This window comes from Equus quagga, chromosome 17 (genome assembly GCF_021613505.1).
Source record: "Equus quagga isolate Etosha38 chromosome 17, UCLA_HA_Equagga_1.0, whole genome shotgun sequence".
NCBI lineage: Eukaryota > Metazoa > Chordata > Mammalia > Perissodactyla > Equidae > Equus > Equus quagga.
In genome coordinates this window covers 52991221-53015327 of record NC_060283.1, presented here as the reverse complement: position 1 = coordinate 53015327, position 24107 = coordinate 52991221, and the positions used below count along the sequence as shown (strand labels likewise).

The 24107-nt window shown below is 42.0% G+C and overlaps 1 protein-coding gene across 2 annotated transcripts in view; it reads left to right on the top strand.

The window, feature by feature from the left end:
• The window catches only part of XRCC5 (X-ray repair cross complementing 5), a 91939-nt gene that overhangs the window by 32143 nt on the left and 35689 nt on the right, over positions 1-24107 (top strand). For both annotated transcript variants that reach the window (XM_046644349.1, XM_046644348.1), the window contains exons 14-16: positions 3522-3718; positions 11718-11811; positions 13264-13333. In XM_046644349.1, the coding sequence (XP_046500305.1) occupies positions 3522-3718; positions 11718-11811; positions 13264-13333 (361 nt within the window). The remainder of the gene's footprint in view (positions 1-3521; positions 3719-11717; positions 11812-13263; positions 13334-24107) is intronic.

The following is a 24107-nucleotide window of genomic DNA, read 5'->3' as shown; positions in this document are numbered from 1 at the left end:
GGGAATAGGAGGAGATTCTTGCAAGTGGGCGACTTCAGGAAGGCTTCACCGAGGATAAAAGGGGATGCATGTTGTGACAAGGGCATGCCAGGCAGAAGAAGTAGCATATCCAGAAGCACGAAAATATGAAGAAGTGTCCGGTATCTGTATTTAGGAATCCACAAATAGTTCCATTTGGCTGGCGAAGAGGCTCTGTGGGAAAATGATGGAAAAAGTGGCAGGGAAGATAAGTGGCAGGTAGGTCGTGAGGAGCTTAGTGGTTTGGATTTTATCCTCTAGGCAGTGGGCAATCACTAAAGGATTTTGTCAGCAGGTAGGTAACCTGATTTTTAGAAAATAGCGCTGATGGTAGCATAGCAGATGGACTGGAGACCAGTTAGGAAACACACAGTGGCTTATGGGAAGGCTTGCATTAAAGCAGTGACCAAGGGAGTGAAGAGGAGGAGATCTCTTCACTAGAAGATAGAGTAGATAGAACTTAAGGGATTGGCTGGGCATTGAAGAGAAAGAAGAAGGTAACAGGATCCTAGCTTAGATGACTAGAAGGATGATGTCCCTGTTAATTATGATAAGGAATATAGAATGAACAGAAAAGGTAATTCATGTATTTTTGCACGTGTTAAATTTGAGCTGTCTATTGGAATCCCACTACAAACACTCAGTGGGCAGCTGGAAATAGAGATTCAGAGTCTAGGAGAGAATTCAGGACTAAATAAACAGATCTGAGAGTCCTCCTCAATTAGATAGAAACAGAGTGAATGAGATCACCTGCGAGAGTCTGCTGTGTGAGAAGCAAAGAACAAAGTCCTGAACACCAACACGTGAGTGAACAATTAAGGAGAAAGAGAAGAAGAGCTATTAAAAAACAAAACAAAATGTTCTTACCATCCTCCAAACAAGGTCGGAGAGGTAGAAAGCACTAGGAGAAGCTAGTGCCTTGGAAGGCAGAGGAAGAGGAGTGTCCAGAGGAAAGAATCAGACATTGCACGTTGGTGAGGAAAGGCGAGCCTAGCAAAGGGCGTTTGGGTTTGCAGTGAAGTTCTGATGGCCCTGAGGGCCTAGCGGCAGTAGAGTAATGGCGTGGGAGCCAGGCTACAGTGCTGGAGGAGAAAGCTTTACTGATGAAGGAGAAGGGAGAGAGAGGGGACCCAGGAAGCTACAGGAGATGTGGGACCCAAAATGAAATATTTATACCTGAGGGCAAATGAGCTGGGAGTAGGGGCAGAAGGAGCGAGAGACAGTTTGTTGGCAAGAGGTTCAACTCTAATTTTGGGAAGAAATGCCAAAAAGTAATCTTTTGTCAAGTGTACAGTTAACTGCCTTTTAAATGATTGATACAGTGTTGCTAAAATCAACATATTAGTAACTTATGAGTTAGCCATGTGGTCTGCAGTTTTTTCTCTGGCCTTTTTCCAATTGTAAAAATCACATCAAGGAGCAACAGTTGCTTAAAAGAGAAATAAGTAGATCAAGGGCTGTTTTCTCAGCTTCTCCGGCACTAAAAAGTGTCACTTTCTAATAACTTCATTTTTTTAAATGAATTGAGATTTTTGATGGAATTGGTTTTTTTAAAGTATATGCCTTTTGGTGAGGAAGATTGGCCCTGAGCTAACATCTGTTGCCCATCTTCCTCTTTATTTTGTTTTTCTCCCCAAAGCCCCAGTACATAGTTGTATATTCGAGTTGTAAGTCATTCTAGTTCTTTCTTGTGGGATGCCGCCACAGCACGGCTTGATGAGCAGTGTGCAGGTCCGCACCCAGGATACTGTTTACTATTTAAGTCTGAGTATCTTTATTATTTTAGAAGTGAGACTTCTACTTTACATTTTCTACCGGATAGGGAAACAAACCGTGGGGTAGTTTGAATCATGCACCTTGTGGTATAAAACAGTATTTTGAAATGGCAGGAGCTATTCAGCTCCCTGTTTTTTTCTTCAAAAGTATTAATGTACAAGTTGTTTGAAGGTGAGAACAGCAGGAGCCTGGTTCTCCAATCTAATTTTGGAATTCTCTAGCAAGGGAAGGAAAAGGTCAAAGAACTCAGTTTTCTTTTTTTCTTTTTTTCTTAGTGGTGTCCATCCTATTGCTGACATTCCTGTAATCTCTTAGAGTATTTACTCTCCTAGGCAGATACCAATGCTGCCAAGGCCTGGCTTAGCAGACTGAACGCTGTACAGGGGACTGGATGGAAGTGGCCTCCTGTCCAGATTCCCACTTGTGTGAGCAGTGGAGAACCTGCCCTGGCTTGAGCTGGGCCCCACTCTTGGTGCTGCCTCCTGACTCTTCTGTCAGCAACTCGAGTCCTGAGAAAGAGCGCTTTATCCCTTCAGCCACTGTCTGTGAGGTGCTTATGTGCCAGGCACTATTTTCAGTACTTGGAATTCAGCAGTAAACAAAACAAACAAGATCTCTGCTTTCAAGGAACAAGGCCAGATAATGAATAAACTAGCAAATTGATAAGATAATTTTAGATAATGATAAATGCTGTAAGAAATATAAAACAAGGGTAATGATAGAGAATGACCAGGTGGTAGGATGGGGACGAGGGCTTCTTCATACAGTGTCAGGGAAAGTCTCTCTGAGGAGATTGTATCTGAGCAAAGAACAGAATGATAAAAAACGGCCCGCTTTTGAGATCTCGGGGAAGGCAGAAGAGGCAGAGGGAGCACTAAGCACAGGACGCGAGGCCACAGTGAGCTTGGTGGGAATAAATGGAAGAGCCCAGTCTGGCTGGGTTGTGCGTGAGGAGGAGGGCGGGTGGTGATCGATAGGGGAGGTCTGCAGGGGCTGCGTTCTGTATGACTTCGGGATATAGTAAGGAGCTTAAGACGATGTTTGTTGCAGTAGAACAGTGAAAATAGATGCAGGGAGACCAGCTAGAAGGTGACTGTGGTGCCCCACACGAGAGGTGATGGTACCTGCACAAGAGTGACAGTAGTGGAGACGGACGAAGTGAGTAGACCGGTGGAGAACAGCCCAAACTCAGCACCCCGGCAAGGTTGGGACAGACCCGTGGTCTTATCTCTTCCGCAGATTTCTTCCCTGGACTCACCGAACATGGGCAGCTTCCCTTTAGCCCTTTAGTTTCATCCACACATGTCCTCTTCTAAGGTTAAGCAGGGGAGAAAGCACAGTGTGCTGAAGGGAGGGAAAAGGATTTTAACCAAAAGATTATAATCCCGCATTGTCAGGGGCTCTGGGAATTACGTGCCTTAGGAACCTCGAATATTCTCCAAGTAAAAGGAGCAGCCTCTTTTTATGAAATGAGGCTCCTTTCCAGGAGGGCTTCAGCTGGCAGTGCTGCTAGGCCTGGATCTGTTTTACAGTTGGTTTTAGGCATCACCAACGTCCTGCCAGTAGGCTAGGTGGTTCTGAGTCCACCCTCTTTGTTCTCTTTTCCATGTGCTAGGAATCCTATAGCCCTCCCAAGCTAAGGGTAGAGGATCCCCGATCAGAAAAGCATAACGAAGCCGTCTGTGATATCTACATCTGCATTTTAAATCCTTGTGTCTTTTCCACAGTGTCTGCTGCACAGAGCTTTACATCCCCAGGAACCTCTGCCCCCAATTCAGCAGCATATTCTGAATATGCTGGATCCCCCTACTGAGGTGACAACTAAATGTCAGGTTCCTCTCTCTAAAATAAAGACCCTTTTCCCTCTGACTGAAGCCATCAAGAAAAAGGATCAAGTGACTGCTCAGGACATCTTCTCAGACAAGTAAGTACTTGATGTGGCTGCATTCGGTGTTGGAGCACGTACGATCAGTGGTGTCCTAGAGGGCCCCGGACTACAGGGCTGCCTATGGGTTTGTGGAAGCACAAAGGTGGGAGGAAGAAACCTTTCAGTGTTTGACCCTTGTGTTGACAGTGTTGGTTTCTCCTATCTGTTCATTGTAGATGTATTCTATCCCTGCCCTTCACCTGGGATTTAGAGCTGCCTTGTGGGTTGTTGACTTGTTGATCAGCATCACATTCTTGGTGATTTAGGCAGGCTAAACAGTTTTTGAAAATCTAAGACTAAATTTTACCATTTTTAAAGTAGGGTGCCCGGATGAGAGGAGAGGAGTGAAGGTCATAAGGTTTTTTGGTTGGGACGTTAGGTGTCAGGAGAATATCATTGAAATTTTTGGAGAAAAAGTGGGAAGGAGAATGAAAAATGTGGACCTTCTTTAGCTATTACTAGATAGCTATTTACTATTTACTGTTATTACTGTGTCAGTGGTGTACTTGGTTATACCATTAATGAGGTCTTTGTCATTTAAGGATTGCAAAATGCTTATCGTATAATCCTGAAATCAAGTCACGTTTTCAGGCAGCTATTAAATATTTTCCCTCAGATTCTGTTCAGAATCTGTATTAATTTCCATTCAAAGCAAAACAAACTGTAAGAAGTTATTATTGATGATCTGGAGTCATTTGGGTGTGTAATGTTGATTTTACCAGGTTTAGGTTTGATTATTGGTGACTTTCTCCACCAAATCAAAATGATCTAATCATTTCTTTATGTTGCATTCTAAGATCAGTTTTAGACGACTTTTTTTTTCTTTTTTCTTTGATTTCCTTCCCACGGCTGTATCTTTATTGACAAAGTAAAGCTTATTATTTGTAAAAACCCCATTGGAGGAGTATTAATTTCCAAAAACCTTCACAATGTTCTGTAAATTGTTAATTTAGTGAATTATCTTCCAAGTTAAATAGATAGCTTTGTATTTTCTGTGTTTTTTAGAGGTTAATACCCCAAGCTTTGTCAGAATTGAAAAAGAAAACGAATCATGGGATTGACGGGTTCTGTCGTGCGCATGCCTAGCACATCCTGGAGAGTCTTGCATTTCTTTGTAGTCTGTCATACTTTCCTCTGCATAGGAAGATTGTCACTAAAAGTCCTCTTTCTCTCTGCCATCCTCATTTACCTATATCCCTCTGGATTCGTGTGTTAGAACAGTTCAATAAAATTCTGAGTCTTCTCCTCCCATGGCAGCCGTGCTGCAGACTCGCTGCAGTCGTATGGCTATTCTGTCTGCGGATTAGAGCTCTGGTTCCTGATCTTGATTACCTTCTGGTGTTGAGGGAAAGAAATGGGCCCTTTTCCCCTCCTTCCCTTGATTAAAATGTAAATTAGCTGGTTAAAAACCCGCCACATAGCCCCAGAAGGCTGTTGTTGTGTGGTTTGCTCCCTGCTGGGATTGCACCTTAAGCTCTCTTCCTACCCCTCTCTTTCCAGAAGCTGCAACGTGCTGGGCTTGTTCTTGGCTCCCATAATGGTTTGCTTGCGACACAGCCAAGTTATCTGCCTGGGGCCTGAGAATTATCTCACTCACACACACCTACTCACGCTCCTATTCTCTACCTTTTCTTCTTAGAAATCTCAGTTTTTAAGAACTGCAGAAATGACGCATTTAACGAATATTTATTGAGTGCCTCCTGTATTCAAGAATGACTCAGTCCCTTCTGCAAGGTTCTCAAAGCCCTCAGTGTTTATGATAAGACTCCCACCAGCTTTAGAAGTGGTCTCCCGAAGGGAAAAGAAACTAGCTAACCACTAACTGTATTTTTGTGTATATCTAGCACCCTGCACCCAGGGTATGTATTTCCAGTGTAGGGGTGAGGGGCTAGACCGGGGAGTGGGCACGTGTCTGTTCACGGAGTGGCAGAGGCCAAGACAAGAGCCCTGAGCTGGGCATCACTAGTTTTCATTCCAGCTTTGTCACCCTTGATCTGATTTTGGTTAAATAATTATACCTTTATGAGAGTTTTTCCTTCTAAAAACAGTCTCAACTCAAGAAGTATTACAACAATGAAATCACAGATATTAAAGCACTTTGAACTCTGGACGGAAGGCAGTAGTCAAAACCTGGAGCAATAACAGTATTATCAATAAAAAACACTGGGGGCCGGCCCAGTGGCACAGTGGTTAGGTGTGCACGTTCCGCTTTGGTGGCCCAGGGTTCACCTGTTCGGATCCCAGGTGCGGACATGGCACTGCTTGGCAAGCCACCCTGTGGTAGGCATCCCACATATAAAGTAGAGGAGGATGGGCACGGATGTTAGCTCAGGGCCAGTCTTCCTCAGCAAAAAGAGGAGAATTGGCAGCAGATATTAGCTCAGGGCTAATCTTCCTCAAAAAAAAAAAAATAATGAAATAAAATAAAAATAAATAAATAAGTAAAAACACTGAACATTTGAGAAGAGCTACTATTCATGCTGAACCTGTTGAATCCCTAGTGTTAGAAGTGATTTTTTCATTTCGTTTCAAGAGCACCATCTGACGTCTTAGTCCAAAAATGTAGTAAATATTACCTTTATCATAGAAAAACATTGCTTCCTTTAATGTTGCTGAACACGCTTGAAATGAAAATGTCATCTCTTGGACAAGGAACTTGCATGAGAATTAGGACATTGAGGTCTAATCCTGCTTGTGCAACTAACTTGTCTGTGATCTTGATTTCTTTTTGTCTCTATGATACAGATAGTCTAAAGTTTTCTACTTTTTTCAGGTCCCCTAAGACTCCTCCTCACTTACTGTCAGTGGCCGGCCTCACCTGGTTACTTGTTAAGACCTCAGACTCCAGAGTCACTGTGAGTTGGTTCCTTGCTCTGCAGTGTGACCTTAGGCACAGGTGTGACCTTCCCAAGCCTCAGTTTCCTCCTGGGTAAATGGCAAGAATAGGATTTCTGTCTCAGAGTTGTCCTCAGGGTTAATAGAGTAACATGCTGTCCACTGTGGCGTGGTGCCTAACACATGGTAAGAATACAGTGTGAGGAAATGATTTACAAGATCCTAGTCACGTCCCTGGCACTTTTTTGACTATGGCAGTGATGATCATGGTGGTGATGATTTCATGGAGAAAATAGAGGCCAGTAGGTGGGAACTCCTCAGTTTTCTGGCCCATCTTGTCTGAAAACATCTGTGTTACATCTGTCTTCATTTCCTTCTTTCCTGTCTCAGTGGAAGAGGGTACCTCATCCTATCCAAAACTAGTCCTTTCTCCTGTGTCCTAGGGTACCGTCTTCTGGTTCATCTGGTACCTTAGTCCACTAATAATTTCTTCCCTCTTTCTATATTTTCAGCTTCTCCCTCTGTACCATCTCCTTTCCCTCCACACATTAACATTTTATTTCTTTTCTCTAAAACAAAATAAAATAACCCCCTCAGCTTCCTCCCTCTCATTCTACCTTTTATCACCTTCTTTCCTCCCATAAGCCAGGCTTATTGTCAGAGTAGTCTACACTGCTTCTTTCCCCAGCACTCGTCTCAGGCCTCTGCCCCCACTGCTTCTCTGAAACTGGTCTTCCAAAAGACACTAACCACTGAATGTACTTCAGTTTGACAGTCCTTTTCTTTCTTGACCTCTTTCTAGAGCTTGACATTGTCCATTATACTTTCTGTCTTGGAACTCATATATCTTCCTTAACTTCGTCTTCTCCAGATTTTTCCTTCTAAACCTTTGACAGCTCCCTCTCAGATTCCTCTAGGGGCTGCTTTTCTTTCCCCACCAACCTTCAATGTTGCTGTTCTCCTCAGAAAGAGCTGTCATTTATTGGACACAGGTATGTGCTGAGGGCTTTGCATGCGTTATCTGTGTGGATCCTCCTGGCAGTCCTGTGAAGTGGTTCTTTCATTAACCCCATCTGAACGCTAAGGATACTCAGGCTTAGAGAAGATTCGAAACTTGCCCAGGATCACAGCTGGTTAAGTATTGGAGTAAGGATTTAAGGCAGGAGCACTGAGTTCAGAGATTACGCTCTACCATTATGCCATACTGCCTTGGCGATGATGTCCTAAGACCTTGTGTTGTTTCACATGTACGTCTTTAAAAACTACTAAATTCTCCATCCATCCTAATGCGTTTCCATCCTCTCCACTGAGTATCTTAACTGTCTGAAGATATCTCAAGTTCAGTGTGTCCAGAAATGACTTCTTCTTTCTTCTTCTGTGCTCCTTTCAGACCCTCCTTCATGCTGTTATTCTCTATTTCAGTGAATGACACCTAATTTCCAAAGAGTCATCCTTTTCCTTTACTTTCCATATCTAATTGGTTTACCAAGTTGTATTAGATTTACTCCAATCCACTACTTTCGTTTCAGGTTAGTATAGTGGCTCATAGCATTGATTTTGGAGTCAGGGGGTTTGGATCAAAACCCAGCATTTCCCTCGGTAGTAGTTAAAATTGGCCAGTTGCTCTGTGGCAAGCGGTGATAACAAATACCTGCCTTTCAGGGGCTGGACAGGAGAGTGGTTGAGAGCCCAGGATTAGTTGTGGACCCCTTATTAGCTACATGCTTTAGCCTTGGTTTGCTCATTTATGAAAGGACAATAGTAATAGCTGACTCATAGGGTTGTTGTGAAGTTTAAGTGAGACATTTTAAATATACTTAGCATAGTAACTAGGATATGGTAAGCATTAAAAAAAAAAGTTAGCTCTTATTAGCATCGCCCACTACCATTGCTTTTATGTTGTTGTAAGTGCCATGAAGTGGATTCCAACTCCTAGTGACCCTGTGGACAGCAGAGCAGAACCCTGTCCAGTCTTTTTGCACCATCCTCTCCACTTCTGGCTCTCTATCAGGCAGTGCTCCGTGGCTATTCACAAGGTTTTCGTGGCTAGTTTTTTTGGAAGTGGATGGCCAGTTCCTTCTTTTCAGTCTGTCTTAGTCTGGAAGCTCCGCTGAAACCTGTTCACCATGGGTGACCCTGCTGATATTTGAAATACTGGTGGAATAGATTTCAGCATCACAGCAACATGCAGCCACCATAGTGTGACAACCAACAGACTGGTGGTGTGGTTCCCTGACTGGAAAAGGAACCTGGGCTGACGTGGTGAGAGCGCGGAATCTTAACCACTAGACCGCCAGGGCTGGCTGGCTTTTACGTGGGCCTCCTTTCCTGAAATAACCCCTTATCTGATTTCCCTCATTCCAGTCTTAATCCCTTTCCAGTCCACTCTGCATTCTGCTACCTGAGTGATTTTAAAAAACAAATCTGATCACATTACTCCCTTGCTTAAAATTCTTTAAAGCAGTCATTCTTAATTTGTGTTAGATGTTTGTGTATGTGTGTGTTGGACCCTTTGGTAATCTTATAAAAAATTATGAACCCTCTCCCCAGGAAAATGCCCTAACATACTAAGTTTTGCATATAATTAGGTGGTTCACAAATTCTTCATGCCATCCTCGGACTCCTGATTAAAAACTTTCGCTTTAATAGCTTTCTCTTACCTTCAGCTCAAGATCAAATTCTGTTACACAAATGAGAAAATCCAGATAAGCAGAAAGAAGAGAAGTATCTATCCATAATCCAGCTACCTAGAGAACCACTTTCCTTCCTCAGTTTCTCTGTCTACAATTTGATTCTTTCTGTCCTCGTCTCTCATTACTTCCTGGTTCATACCTCATGCCCTGCCTAGTATAGCTGCTTGCTCTCCTCTCAAAGGGATATGTTGCTTACTACAATATTTTGTTAATTGCTTGTTTGTGTATTTTTTTTTATTTGCGTGAACTTCTTGAAGTTGTTGATTGTGTATTAATTTTTGTATACTCAGAGTCTAGAGCCTGGCTTAGTGGCCTAATATTTATTTACGTAGTAAGTATTAGGTAAATGTTTGGCTAAATAAGTGAATTACAAAATTTGTACATATTAAAGAAATAAAATGATAAAAAGAGAAAGAACAACAAATTACCTATGGTTCTGACATCCAAATGCAGCAGCTGTTAACATTTGTATGTCTGCTGTGATCTAGCATGGATAATTTCTACGTTCCAGGGTTTAGCTCTTTCATACATAATTTGGGGATGAGAATCATTGCCTTTTCCCATTTCAGACAGACCTTATGAGTTTAATATACGTAAAATTCCTAGTAATGCCATTAAATGATTCAGTCGTGAGAATATTCACTGTATTAAATTTTCACTACTTTCTGCTTATTCCTGGGCCTGCCTTTACCTGCCCAGTTCTGCAGAATTGGTATACATGCCTCCTTATCCTTCCTTCCCTGGAATCTTATTTTGGAGGGTTTAAGAAATTCTTCATGTGATTCAATCTCGTAGTCTCACAGAACTCAGCATCGTGCTTTGTATGTTAAATCTTCTTAATACCACTATATGAGTTAATGTGTATTTGTGGAAGAGAACAGGTGCACAGTTGAGATACTCATGGTACTTTTCATCATAGTGTTTTCAGTCTGGGGAGCAGACTGCAGTTCAGAGAGGAGCGTAACTTACAAGACTAAACTCTAGCTATACAAAACTGAATCTGCAGTCAGTACCTTCGAGAAGGTGTAAGATTCCAGGGCTGGTCAGTGGCAAAACTGAGACTAGAATCCAGATCTTTGTCTCCCCGTCTTCAGCAGTACCGTGTTGTCTGTCTTTTGGGAAGAGCTGGCAAAGGTTAACTGAAGTGGCTGTGACTTTTTTTTTTTTTTTTAACAGACTCATAGTCTGATGGAATTTCGTGCTTCCTTGGGTTTGTGCATTTTCCCTCCATTTTTGCCATCAAGGCCATGTGTGTTTATTTCTTAGTCTCCTTGAAAGAACGATCTCTGGATGACTCACCCCTTTTGATGTTTCCTGGTCCCCATCCTTCTGTCTTCTACTTTTCACTTCTTTGTTTCTCAAAGGGAAAAAGGCAAGTGGTGAATGGGCAAGATGTCAAGTAATAAAACTTTTAATTCGTATTTGAAAGGCCCTAATGATTACTTCAGTCCTTTCATATAACTGTAAGAGGAGATTCATTATTGAAATATTATTGAATAAGCCAGTTCATGCCGTATTTTTCTTTGCTTTATTTTTAGAATAACTTCTTCTGCAAGCCTCACTTCTGAAAATTGGGCTTTTGAACAAAAACACATCACATTTAGAAATACTAAATCTTAGTTACTAATTTCCTTTCTCATTCATCCATTTCTTGACAGCTGCTTTTGCCCCAGATTGATTATTTGAGGGAAAAAATCTTCCTATCTCTGTGTTCAGCAGTTTAAGGGGATCACGGGCAGAGTCTTTGCATTTGATTTTCTTCTCCTTTGCAGTTAACTTGACCTCCTCTTGACTCTAAGGCAGGCTGTTCAAGCCAGCGTGTTACTTGAGGCAAGATATCTGATACATGTCCTTGGAGTCAGCTTTGCCTTACCACACAGACGTTATTGGACTCTGTGAGCATATTGTCCAAGACAGAATTAGGTTTATAAAAGAACAAATTAAAAGTTTCCTTTTGAAAGGTTTTTTATAGTTTAAGACTTCTCGAAGAGCAAGCTCTTGCATATTTAATTAAGGATTGTCTAGTTTTGACAGCTATAAGTAGAAGCTTATAAAGCTCTCACATACACGATGGAGAACATGGGTTATTAGACGGAAAGGTCTTCTGTGTACGTGGGAAGCTAATAGCCATGAATTCTGAGACAGAAACTCACAAGTACTATCTGAAGAGTAAATGGGTCTCTTACTGGAATGCTGACCTGTGCTGCACTTTCTCCTTGAGAGGGCTTTGTGATGCGACTGCTCCTTGTCATTCCCGTGCTGCTGTGAAACGTGCCAAGGCTGCTCCAGTCAGGCCGTCAGGAGCTCTGAGGCTGGGAGAGGAGCCAAGCTCTTTGTAAAGAAGGACCAAGTGTGACTATTTATTTTTGCTGCTTGAAAGATAAATTTATGTTTTTCACATCAGCAGTTCTGGTTCTTGCATTGTTTGTTGTGTTTTAAGGTGGAAAACCCGTTTGTTTCTCTTCCAGCCATGAAGAGGGACCCACCTCTAAAAAATTCAAGACTGAGGAAGCGGAAGTCTCCCTTAGTAACTCCAGCCTGGCTGAAGGCAGAATCACCAGTGTAAGCTACACTTTTCCAGTATGCTCGCTCCCTTTCAGGAAGGTGGGGCTTGGCGGAGATTGGATCAATTTATATTAGTCCTTTAACATATCACTTGCTCTGGTCCGTTTAATACATAAACCGTACAGGTCCTCTCCACACTCCTCTTTTCTTCCTTTAGGTAATTATTATCAGTGAATTACCTGTAGAATTACCTGTGTGATCTGTAGTACGCAGAGCACTATATAATATATAGAGCATGGAATATCTCAGTGGTAGCACTTTTTGTAGAGAACTTTTGTTGTCTTCGTTTTGCAGCTTTTTGTTTCGTCAAAATGATAGGATAAGTGGGGGTTAGTGATAGGAGTCTTAATCTCCAAATATATGAAATTTAAGAGTATCACTCTCCTATTTCTTTTCTAATATACAACTGCATGTCCCCAAACCAAGAATCCTTTGAGACCTGAGATATTCTTTATTTAATGAGAAGGTTTTTGAAACTTGAACATATTGCCATATTTTAAGTGGAATTATTTGGAATCAGTGGATCTTAAAAGTTGCCCCTTGCTAGTGAAACACACTAGGAAGGATAACGCCAGGGTGAGCCTTTTCCCCACCTCAGAAAGAAATGCTCTCAGAATAACTGAACATCTGAAAAATGATTTGGATTTTATTTCAGTGTTTTACAGTAAAGGAAAAAATCATGACCTTATTTGTTCTGAGAGCTTTTCTGACTGCTATACCAAAGCAAACTGGGAACTTGAGTACATTTTGTACCAAAGTTTACCAGGCATAATGGAGCCCATTGTCTTCTCTCCTGTGAGCTGAATAATACCTAGGCCCTATTAAGGTTGGGACCGAAAGATTAAAGGCGTAAGTATGACCAGAAAGTGCCATATAGTGTGTTAGAGATTTTCATCTTTGAGACTTTCCCACCTCATACTGTCATGAATCTTTATACAGGATCTGCTTTTACTTTGGGGGGACATATTCACTTTGGGCATGTTTGTACATTCTGCCAAAACTTCAGTGTCAAAGGGTCAGCAGCAGTCCCCTAAAAGAGCAGTTAGTGAATCAAGCATCAGGCGTCTGCTTCTCAAGTCATCGTAGTGGGCAGGTACATTCTGGACTGACTCCACACCGCAGAATCCTCCCCTCCTCCTTGGGTGGGTGTCACAATGCTGCCACAGAGCCGTCAGGCTGCATTGGCCGGTGGCTCGGGTTGTAGTACTTCTGACCTCCCTGGAAAGAAGTGAGCTTGCATAAAGAGAGGTAAGTGAAAGGATAGGCAGCCGTTTGCCTACAGGAATCTGCTAGCTTTTAACAGAACCCTGGAAATGAAAATGAGTAGGAAGGGCCTTCTCTTTGTCTTTGGTTTTCTTTTATAAGATCACACTTACTACATTAAGCCATCTTGTATTGCTGCCAAAAGAGAAGCAATGTGCAGGTTTATTGTCTGTGGGTATATTCTAGGTTGGAAGCGTGAATCCTGCAGAAAACTTCCGTGTTCTAGTGAGGCAGAAGAATGCCAGCTTTGAGGAAGGTGAGTGGAATGCCGTTGGCTCTGCATTTAAGGGAAGGTGTGTAATAAGGGTAACAAATTTAAAGTCTAGATTAAGAAGTGTAGCATTTTGTTGTACTGCTTTAGATAGCAGTTTTCTTTCCTAGTGGAAAGATCTTTGTGATTGTCCCTTATTAGTGAGCACACTGAGGCGACAATAGGAGCACTCAGGGTAAACCCAGCACAGGTCTGCCCAAAGATAGAGCTCATTTATGGGTCTCTCCCCCTTTTTTTTCCCAGTGAGGAAGATTGGCCCTGAGCTAATAACTGTTGCCAATCTTCCTCTTTTTGTTTGAGGAAGGTTGTTGCTGAGCTAACGTCTATGGCAGTCTTCTTTTATTTTGTATGTGGGATGCAGCCACAGCATGGCTTGGGGAGCAGTGTGTTGCTCTGCGCCCAGGATCTGAATCCGCGAACCCCGGTGTGCCGAAGCAGAGCGTGCAACCTTAACCACTGTGCAACCAGGCTGGCCCCTGTAGGTCTCCCTTTTAAGGAAGCTGCGGACCAGAACCTTGGGGGTTTCAGTTCTACTGCATTGAAGTTCTTTGGGGTCTTGTGAGTGAGCTTAGAATAAAACACTGTTGTGTCGTATTTTCCTATTTTCAGAGATGCATAATGTTCTAGTCCTTGTTATAAGGGTCTGAGCCTCTTTATAGTAGTCCCAGCGAGACCTTGTTGCTGCCCCTAGATTTGATCCTTCTGAAATTGACTTCATCCTCGCATTTTTCTTATCATTTATAACGTAGAATTCCATTTAGGCTTGGGCTAGTATTAAAACAGCTTCCAGGAATGGACAGAGGGTCTGGGACCAAGGTTCGTTCACTTGCTTGCCTTCAGGTTCCTATTCATTTACCCTCTAAAGAGTGGCACTTGGCAGTTGTAATCTGGCAGGTTTGTGTATACAACTGTGTTGTATTCGTTACTGCTGCCGAGGGGCAGGGCTGTCTGTGAGCTGCCCTCTGTGTGAATGTTTATGTTCTGAGTGCACAGCTCTTTCTTCCAGCTTCTTGGCATTTTAGCAGGACAAGTGGCTCCTAAATGCCTAGAAACACTACAACTTATTAGTTTTGTGATCTGTCGTGTTTAGCATAGGTCTAGGTACCTTACTCCTTAGATTCTGAGAATCCTAGCCAGCTGCCTGGACCTGCTGTGCTGTGGCCCTAAGGCAGCCTTAACCAGCTGAGCCTTGAGAGGAGCATGCCATCTCCCAGGCCATTCCTGCTGGCAGGACCACCAGAGGCCAAGCCCAGGGGCATTTCCTGAAGTGGACCAGCTCCACCAGCGGGATAATCTGCATTCTTTTAGGTGGGGTATGTATATTTTGTGTTTTAACATCAGGGAAGAGCTTTTTACCCAAGAATTTCCATATAGGAGAAAAGCTTTTGAATTTTAACACAGAACAAAACTACATCTAAATAGAAGAAGGAAATCTAAGATTAGGATGACCACTTTCCAGAAGGATTGGTGGGAACAGTACTTCAGAATTTCTCTCCTTCACATATTGGGGTAGTCACAAGAGGCTTTCTCTGCATTGTACCTGTGCTGTTGTCTGTTTGGCTGCATATTGTGGCTGTGTGTTTGGAAGGTGGCAGAAACACTACTGTGACAAGTCAGTAAACTCTATGGTCTATCACGATTATTGTGGTTTTGAAGAAAGACTGAGGCCTTCTCAGTTTTCAATTATATGTTGTCGATTACCTTGGCCAGAGTCAAAGGTCCTCCCTTGGGAAGCGGTTGGCCTCCCAGGTTGGGGTCGGCGTGATCTCTTCAGGGCCTACATCTGCATCGTCACCATCATAAAGGCCGCCACTAGTCAGTCAGTGTCTGCTGTGTTCAAGTCCTACTAGCACCTTATTATGTTCTTTGTCTCAATTACCCACGTGGCAGTCCTGCAGAGTCATGTGAGCAAGTGGAGAAAATGTTAGAGCTTTCACAGCTGGTGCCAGGACTTCCTGAAAAAGAGGAATGTTTTTATTGAAAAAATACTTAGATAGGTGCTTGGGGTAGAGACTGAGTCTCGTGTCCAGGCTTCGTTTTTGGTCAGTATCGGCGTTCCGAGGAGGGAGAAGCTGCTAGCGTCATAGAAGTAGGAAAACTGGAGCTAGGTCAGGAGGAGGGGCTGAGGAGAAGAAGTACGCGGGAGAGGAAGTGAACAAATTTCTGTTAGGGCTCAGCGTTCTACAATATGTTCCGGCTCATGACTGCAATGCTCGGTGTCAGTAAACCTGTGGAATGCTTGGTCTCAGTGCTCTATTTGGGGAACCTGGTGAAGAGGCAGAGTTTTGAGGCTGGAATTACTTCAAGCGGAGCCAAGAAAGGACCTGAACGCACAAATTCCTGGGAATTTGCTCACATCTTTGGAAAACATAATGTTTTCCCTATACCCTGGAATTGGGGATTTGAAGCAGTCTTGTGGAAATAACAAGGGCAAGTGACCCCTCGATGGCATATAGGTTACAATAGGTAATGTTATCCCCTCTTTACAGAGGGAAAAACTATAAAACTGGAAGAGATGAACTTCTCCCAAAATCACACAGGGATTCAAATCTATGTCTCTTTCAAATACTGGACTTTACTACTTAGCCGTACTCTTTCTCTTGGTTCCTAATGGCCTCCTTTCCTACACATTTGTTTTTTGTTTAAACGTTGTAAGGTCATGTATCTCAAACCTTTGTGCCTATAAGATGGGATTTTTGATGAGTAGGCCATCCTTTTGTGTTGAAATGTGACTGAGTCCTGGCACTTTGCTAGTGTTGTGATGGTGGATGTCCCTCTGTACCTCCGTCTAGGACTTGGTCAGTCACAGCTCTCCAGTGACCTCACAAAAGCAGACTTTCTGCAGAGCTGGGGAACCATGAGACCGCCCACTTGTTAGCAGCTAGTTCTGTTTCATGGTCCTAACTTGGCTTCCCTTTTATCCTTCCCTTTCTTGCTTCAAGCTCCAGAAATTTGTTTCTTCGTTACTTTTCCTACCTTTGTTCTTCTCCTTGGGCATCTCTTTACTAAGACCCTTTGTGAGCCAAGACTCACTTCCCTTGCAAGCCCAAAGTACGCCTCTGAACTTTGAGCTGCCTCCCTGGTCTTGACCTTTATCCCTTCTAGAGAGCTCCGCCTTGGGCAGGGGAGGGTGAAGCCCCTCTCTTTTCTCCAGTATATCCATTTTTTAAATTCAGTCGCCAAAGGCATGATCAGTGATAGATAGTTATAAGATCGTTTTAGCCTGAATTAGAACTCAGCCCTTTCACCTATTGCTATAAACTAAAATGTGGGTGGAGTTCCTTCCTGTCTGGCCTAATAGTCTTGTAGTCATACTGGGAGCATTGTGAGCCAGTTCCCTGGACAGGAGCAGTCTGTAGGCAGCCACACGTTTTCTTCCCCTGTGGTTTCGGGGTGAGGGATGATCCCCGTCCTAAGCTTGCTGGCAGAGAGGAGTAACTAATCCTGAACCCCAGGAGGCTGTCTTTCTGGCTGCTGGTGCTGCTGTAGGCTGTCTTGGATTCTCTCTCCGGTGTCCTTTTTCTGGCCCCTTTTCTCCTCCCTCCCTACCCACCTCACCATTCTGTCACTGCAGTTTTACAATAGGAAAACTTGACCACAGCTGTATGTGTGACAGTCATCTCACAGTTGTGACAGTAGGGTTGTTTCCCTCACACGGTATTCATAAGCGCGTCACCGCCATCATCTGTGTGATGTCTCTCGTTTGTAGTTGTGGGTTTTTAGAAGAGCCTGAGGCCACCGAGTTCTTGGGCTCCTCAAGTCGAGGCTACTCACCTGTGTGAAGACTCCTCCACCAGCCGTTCCGCAGAGCTTCTAAGGAGGAGCACCATGGATTTTGAACTCCTTGACCTTTCCCTGCTTTTACTTAGGAAGAATGCTAAAATGGTCAAAAGATAGACAGCAAAAGCCATGTTACCGCAATCCTCCAAATAATTCTTGTGTGATTGAGATAGGTCTCAATTTATAGGTTCCCACCGAATATCAGATTATCAGGTAAAATAGCTTGAATGTACCTGGTATGGCAAAAACAGGTTCTCTGAGGACGTTTAGAGCCAGAAAAGACAGGTATATGGAGACACAAAAGAATGGAATGTAACTTTTTGTAACATGAGATGATTCTCTTCCATGGATGCTGTTTTTGCCACTTAGATTACAGCTTCTGTATTAGGCCTGAGTAATGACAGGGTGGCGGAGCTCCATTCCACCAAACTGAATTCTCAGGAGCATGATTGTTCAAAAAAACAAACCTGTCAAGAGAAGACATCCTCGGGAGAAATGGTCTGGACTCCTAGTTGGGGTCTGATATTTAAATTAGATTTATGTACAAGTGAGCAGTAATGTGCACATAGCCATTTCATTCAGTGATGATCACTTTATTCTGTGGCTCCTGAGGTGTTTCATTCTTCTCGTACCTGTTTCCTCTCTGGATCACATCTCATCCACAAGTCTTTTGCCTTTGTTCTCCAACCTACCTTGTTCTCACTCATAAAACATCCTTTCCATTTTAAAGGATATTTCCTAAAATTCACTTCTGCAAGACCTTCCAACACTACATAGAATGTGGTACAGTTGCTAATAAAATTGTGTCGTTCATCAAAGTCAGATAAACAATTTTTGCAGTTCTATCCCAAAGCACTAGCCCATTTGCACAGCAGTTTGCTTATATACATTATATGATTTTCTGCCCTGAATCAAGCCCTAAACCGTGGATTCTCAAGAGTTGAGATCTAGGAGAAATTTCCTGTGTGTCTGTAACTGAACCAGGTTCGTTTTTGCCGACTTCCCGGAAAGCCAAACACCAAGATGATGAGATTGCAGCAGAGAGAGGGTGTCATCACAAGGCAGCTACGTGAGGAAACGAGAGCATGAGTCTCAAATCTGCTTCCCCGAAAATAGAGACTCAGGCATACTTATGGGGTGGGGGACAAGGTGGTCTGAGATGTGGAGAGAGGTGATGGGAGGTGAGGAATTTGGTGATCTGCGCAAGCGTAGTCAGACTCCATGCCTCTTCCTAGGACCAATGTTCACAAAATGGTGTCGTTAGCGTGATCTGAGGGTGGAGTTTTTAGCCTCTTGATGTCAAAAGGTCGCCTATTGGACATCTGCACAGGCCCAGTTGATGAGCTGGTGGCCTCAACCAGCCTGAAGTGGACAAAAGGATTCTAATTCCTGAAGAACAGCTGACATGCCTATTACCATGGTGACCCAGGCTCCAGGAAGATGTTCTCCCTAGGAACCTAGTGGGAGTCAGATAGCATATTACCTAAACAGCACAGTTAATAATAGGTGGGTTAAACAGCTAAAAGCTATAATCAGTAATTGCAAAAAAGGAAAAAAAACTTTAGTTCCTAGCTACTTAATCATCAATGGCTAACTCTTTGCTGGTTTCATATGTGTGTTTTCTTTTTTTAATGGGCCCTGACTTAATCTTGGGTATGAATTATGTAACCTTTCATCGCTCTTTCCAGATAAAGATAGGAAGATAAAAATATGGCCTTTATTTGTTGTTTTGCACAGAGCTGGTAAATTTAAGAAAAACAAGTTCTGTTACATACCTTGAGCATCTTGAAAGAAGAATACTAAATACAAACAGTAAACATCTTTAGCCCTATAAAAGTTTTGGTGTTTTTTTTTTAACTGTTTGACATACTTAGTCCTTTCCCAAAATAGCAGTGATGTTTCTCGTCATGAGAGAGAAAATACATCATTACAGATTCTAGAGGATGAGCCTAGACTTTTTATTTTTTACTAATTATCTCACTTGTTCTTCACTGGATTCCTTTGACTTGTTTAGTTTTAAATTGTTAAACCCCAGAACTTGATGATCCAGGCTTATTTTATGCCTCATTTATCAATGACAATCTCATTTGAAAACAAAAATCAGTTTATTTGGAATTCGAAAGGATACCTGCGAAAAGGAGTGTTGTTATTGGACATGGTGATTGTGTCTCAGGGCCCCTTAGGGTCTGGGTCATCTTGCACGTGGTGGAGCTGTAAGGTGACTTTGCACTGATTACTGCGTGTGTGTAAGACACTGGATCAGACTCCAGAGAGCCAGTTCTTGGTCTGTTTCGGCTTAAATGTCTTCGTTGGTTGCATACGTTTCATTAGATGGCACAGCAGTACCCTGAAGTTTACATTTTTATGTAACAAAACTCATCAGCCAAATCATTAAAATGAAGACAAAAAAATAAAAAAGACATGACATAAAAACCAAAGACCATCATACACACATGACCACTTGAGAAGTGTTTTCAGTTTTCAGCAACTCTCCCTAAAAGGCTTCTCCATTCTTAGCTTCTAAAATCCTTTCAAGTTTCTGTCAATCTGTGGATCAGAATATCTCTAATTACAGGCTATGGCTCTTGGAAAATGAAGCTTGGCTCTCCGTTAAGAAAGAGACACAACTGATAGCATAAAAATGAAAGCCTCTTTGTTGTCGTGTTCCCAGTGAGCACGAAGATTCCTTCCTGAGAGCATTAAAGGAGGTCTCTTTGTGATAGACGACAGCGTTCCGATTTCTCCCAGTGTTTTCTTTTCTCCCGCCAGGTGGTAAAGTTGCTTGCCTTAAACCTCCTGGGTATTTTTTCCCTTTTTATGTTAAAAATGGAAGTTATATTTTTTCTCTGGCCAAAAATGTGGAACTCATCTGAACTCTTTCCTGCGTTGGAGCAACTGCAAGAGCACAGTCTATTCAAGCCTGCATTCAACATAGTGACCTTTGGCTTGCAGTGATGACCTCTGCCAGCAGTGGGACAAGGCAGGTGCCCACAGTTGGCCCTGCTGGAAATACAGAATTAATACTGGGTGCTTCGGAGAAAGGAAACCTTACCCAGCCTGCTGCTGGAGCTCACCCTTGCAGTGAGTGCTAATGAGAGTGATTGTGAGGTGGCAAGCGGGTACTTGTGGCAGTTTGGTTTTCTACCTCCTACAAATTCTACAGTTCTTCCTTGCATGGTAGATCATTGTCATGCAGGGCATTGCACTTGGTTCTCCTTGAATTGGGCTGTCTTCAAGATTGCTCTTAAGCCCAGCTGGTTGAAAAAGGAAACTGATTTCAGATTGTGCTGATATGCAAACTGCTTTAATCAATGACTTCAAGTGACTGCTCTTGGCAAACGACAGAAGCTCTTAACCAATTAAGATGTTTAGGAAGAGATGTTAGGCTTTTGTTAAAATAGTCACTAATCAGCTGAAATGTGTTAAGAGGAGCCTGGAAACAGCTTGGAGTCCTACTTAAATGCAATAAAAGTGTTTTGGTCCTCCCCTTTCAAATTGCAAGCCCAAGGCAAAAAATATGCTGACACAGGAAGAAGTGGCAAGTATAATCTGGTACAGTTAGTCCTGCCTGTTATCCTTGTCAACATAAAACTTAAAAAATGGCATGCTTGTTTCTAAGGCCAGAAAAAGGAAGAGATCTTGGTTCAGCTAGAGCACAGTTTCAGCAGGGCTTGAGAATATTATCAGCATAGATGTCTGTGAACACAGGAGGAAAATTAACCTTTGTGTGTGTGTGTGTGTGTGTGTGTGTGTGGTTTCTTATAGACAGTTGGAGAAAAATCTTTGGTAAATAGTTATGATTAAAGGCCATGCTGTGTACTGAATTGTGTCCTCCCAAAATTCATATATTCAAGTCCTAACCCCTAATGTGGTGGTATTTGGAGGTGGGGCCTTTGGGAAGTCATTAGGTTTAGATGAGGTCCTGAGGGTGGAGCCCTCAGAATGGAATTAGTGCCCATATAAGAAGAGACACCAGCGTTTGTGCTCTCTCTTCTCTCTTCTTTCTCTCTTTTCTCTCTGCCATGTGAAAATACAGGAGAAGGCAACTGTCTGCAAGCCAGGAAGAGAGACCTCACCAAAACCTGAGGAAGATAGGCACAGATGTTAGCTCAGGGCCAGTCTTCCTCAGCAAAAAGAGGAGGATTGGTGGCAGATGTTCACTCAGGGCTAATCTTCCTCAAAAAAAAAAAAAAAAAAACATAGGCACCTGACCTAATATCTGTTGCCAATCTTTTTTTTTTTTCTTCTTTTTCTCCCCAAAGCTCCCCGGTACATAGTTGTACATTCTGGTTGCAGGTCCTTCTGATTGTGCTATGTGGGACACTGCCTCAGTGTGCCTTGATCACCAGGATCCAAACCGGTGAAACCCTGGGCCGCTGTAGCAGAGCATGCAAACTTAACCACTCGGCCACCAGGCCGGCCCCTCTACATTCTTGATAACACTTGTCTTGTCAGTCTTTTCAGTTATAGCTGTTCTAGTGGCAATGTGTTGGTATCTGATTGTGGTTTTAATTTGCAGTTTCTTAAAGACTAACGATGCTGACAGTTTTTTCATGTGCTTATTAGCCATTCATATATCTTCTTTGGTGAAATGTCTATTGAGATCTTTTGCCCATTTTTTAACTGGGTTGTCTTATTGAGATAGAGAGTTTTGTATATATTCTGGATACAAGTCCTTTATCAGATACATAATTTGCAAATATTTTCTACAGTCTGTGGTTTGTCTTTTTAATGACGTCTATTGAAGTGTAACATTCTTAATTTTAATCGTCTGAGTTTATCATTTTTTTCTTTTATGGCCTGTTGTCTTGTTGTCATTATAAGAAATCTTTGCCTAGCCCAAGTCAGAATGGTTTTCTCCTGAAAGTTTAGGTTTATAACCCATTTTGAGTTGACTGTTGTAAATGGGTGTGAGAGAGAGGTCTAGATTCCGTGTTTTTCATGGGGGTAACCACTTGTCCCAGCAGCGTTGGTTGAAAAGACTGTCCTTTTCCCATTGAGCTGCCTCGGCACCTTGTTGAAAATCACTTGACCATAAATGTAAGAGCTTGTTTCTATATTCTTCAATTCTGTTACGTTGATCTCTGTCTGTCCTTCACTAATACATTGTTTTGATTCTTTCGCTTTATAGTAAGCTTTGAAATACCGTAGTATGTCTTCCACTTCGGTTCTTTTCTCAGATTGTATTGGCTCATTTAGGTCCTTTGCATTTCCGTATAAATTTTAGGATCAGCTTTTCAATTTACACAAAAAAGCCCACTTGGACTTTGATAGAGACTGCATTGAGTATATAGAATAATTAAGGGAGAATGTCCATCTTAAAAATATTGAATTTTCGAATCCATCAGCGTGAAATATTTTTCTAATTTTTTAGATCTTATTTACCGTCTCTCCATAATGTTTTGTAGTTTTTAGTGTATATGTCCTGCACTTCTTTTGTTAAATTTTTGCCAAGTATTCTTTTTATTGCTATTGTGAATGGAATTTTTTAGGTTAATTTTTGGATTGTTTGTTGCCGGCATGTGTAAATATTGATTTTTGTGTGTTGATCTTGTATCCTGCAACCTTGTTGAACTTGCTTATTAGTTCTAGTTGTTTTTATACTCCTTAGGATTTTCTACGTACAGGATCACGTTATCTGCAAGTAAAGCGGCTTTACCTCTTCCCTTCTAACTTATATGCCTTTAATTTCTTTTCTCTGATTGTACTGACTGTAACATCCAGAACAATGGTGAACAGAATTGATGAGAGTGAATATTCCTGTTCCTGATTGTAGGGAGAAAGCTTGCAGTCTTTCACCATTAGTATGATGTAAGTTCTAAGTTTTTCTCAGATTCCCTTTATCAGCTTGAAGCTTTCCTCTGTTCCTAGTTGGTTGAGAGTGTCTGTTCTGAATGGGTGTTGAGTTTTGTCAGGTGCATTTTCTACATCTATTGAGATGATCATGTGGGTTTTATTCTTCTATTAATAGGCTATATTATAGTCTTTGATTTTTGGTTGTTAAACCAGCCTTGCCTTGCAGGGATAAATTCTAGTAAATCATGTATATAATCCTTTTTGTGTGTTCCTGAATTCGTTTTGCTAATATTTTGTTAGGATTTTTGTATATGTGTTGATGAGGTGTACTTTTCTGTAGTTTTTTCTTCCGATGTCTTTGTCTGGCTTTGATATTGGGGAAATACAGGCTGCATAGAATGAGCTGGGAAGTATTCTTTCCTCCTCTTCAGGATTCGTGTTATTTCTTCTTTAAATATGTGGTAGAGTTCACCAGTGAAGCCTTCTGGGCTTGGGTTCTTTATGGGAAGCTTTTTAATACTAATTCAGTTATTTCACTTATAGATTTTCAGATGTCAGATTTTCTATTTCTTCTTGAGTCAGTTGTAGTAATTTGTGTCTGTATAAGGATTTATGCATTTCATCTAAGTTATCTATGTTGTTGGCATAACATTGATCATGTTTTTCCCTTATGATATTTTTAAGTTCTGTGCGTTGATAATGATGTCCCCTTTTTTATTCCTGATTTTGATAATTTGTATCTTCTCTTTTTCTTGGTCAATAGAAGTAAAGGTTTATGGATTTCATTTTTTTTTTTTTTTTTTGAGGAATATTAGCCCTGAGCTAACATCTACTGCCAGTCCTCTTCTTTTTGCCGAGGAAGATTGGCACTAAGCTAACATCTATGCCCATCTTCCTCTACTTTACATGTGGGACGCCTGCCACAGCGTGGCTTGATAAGTGGTGTCTAGGTCTACGCCTGGGATCCGAAATGGCGAACTCAACCGCTATACCACTGATCTGCCCCCAGGATTTTTGTTTATCTATTATAGAAGATCCTAACTTGTAATTTTATTGACTTTCTCCGTTATCTTTGTTTTTTTTAAACTTGAACCTGTATTCCTTTTTTTTTTTTTTTTAAAGATCGGCACCTGAGCTAACAACCGTTGCCAATCTTTTTTTTTTTTTTCCTGCTTTTTCTCCC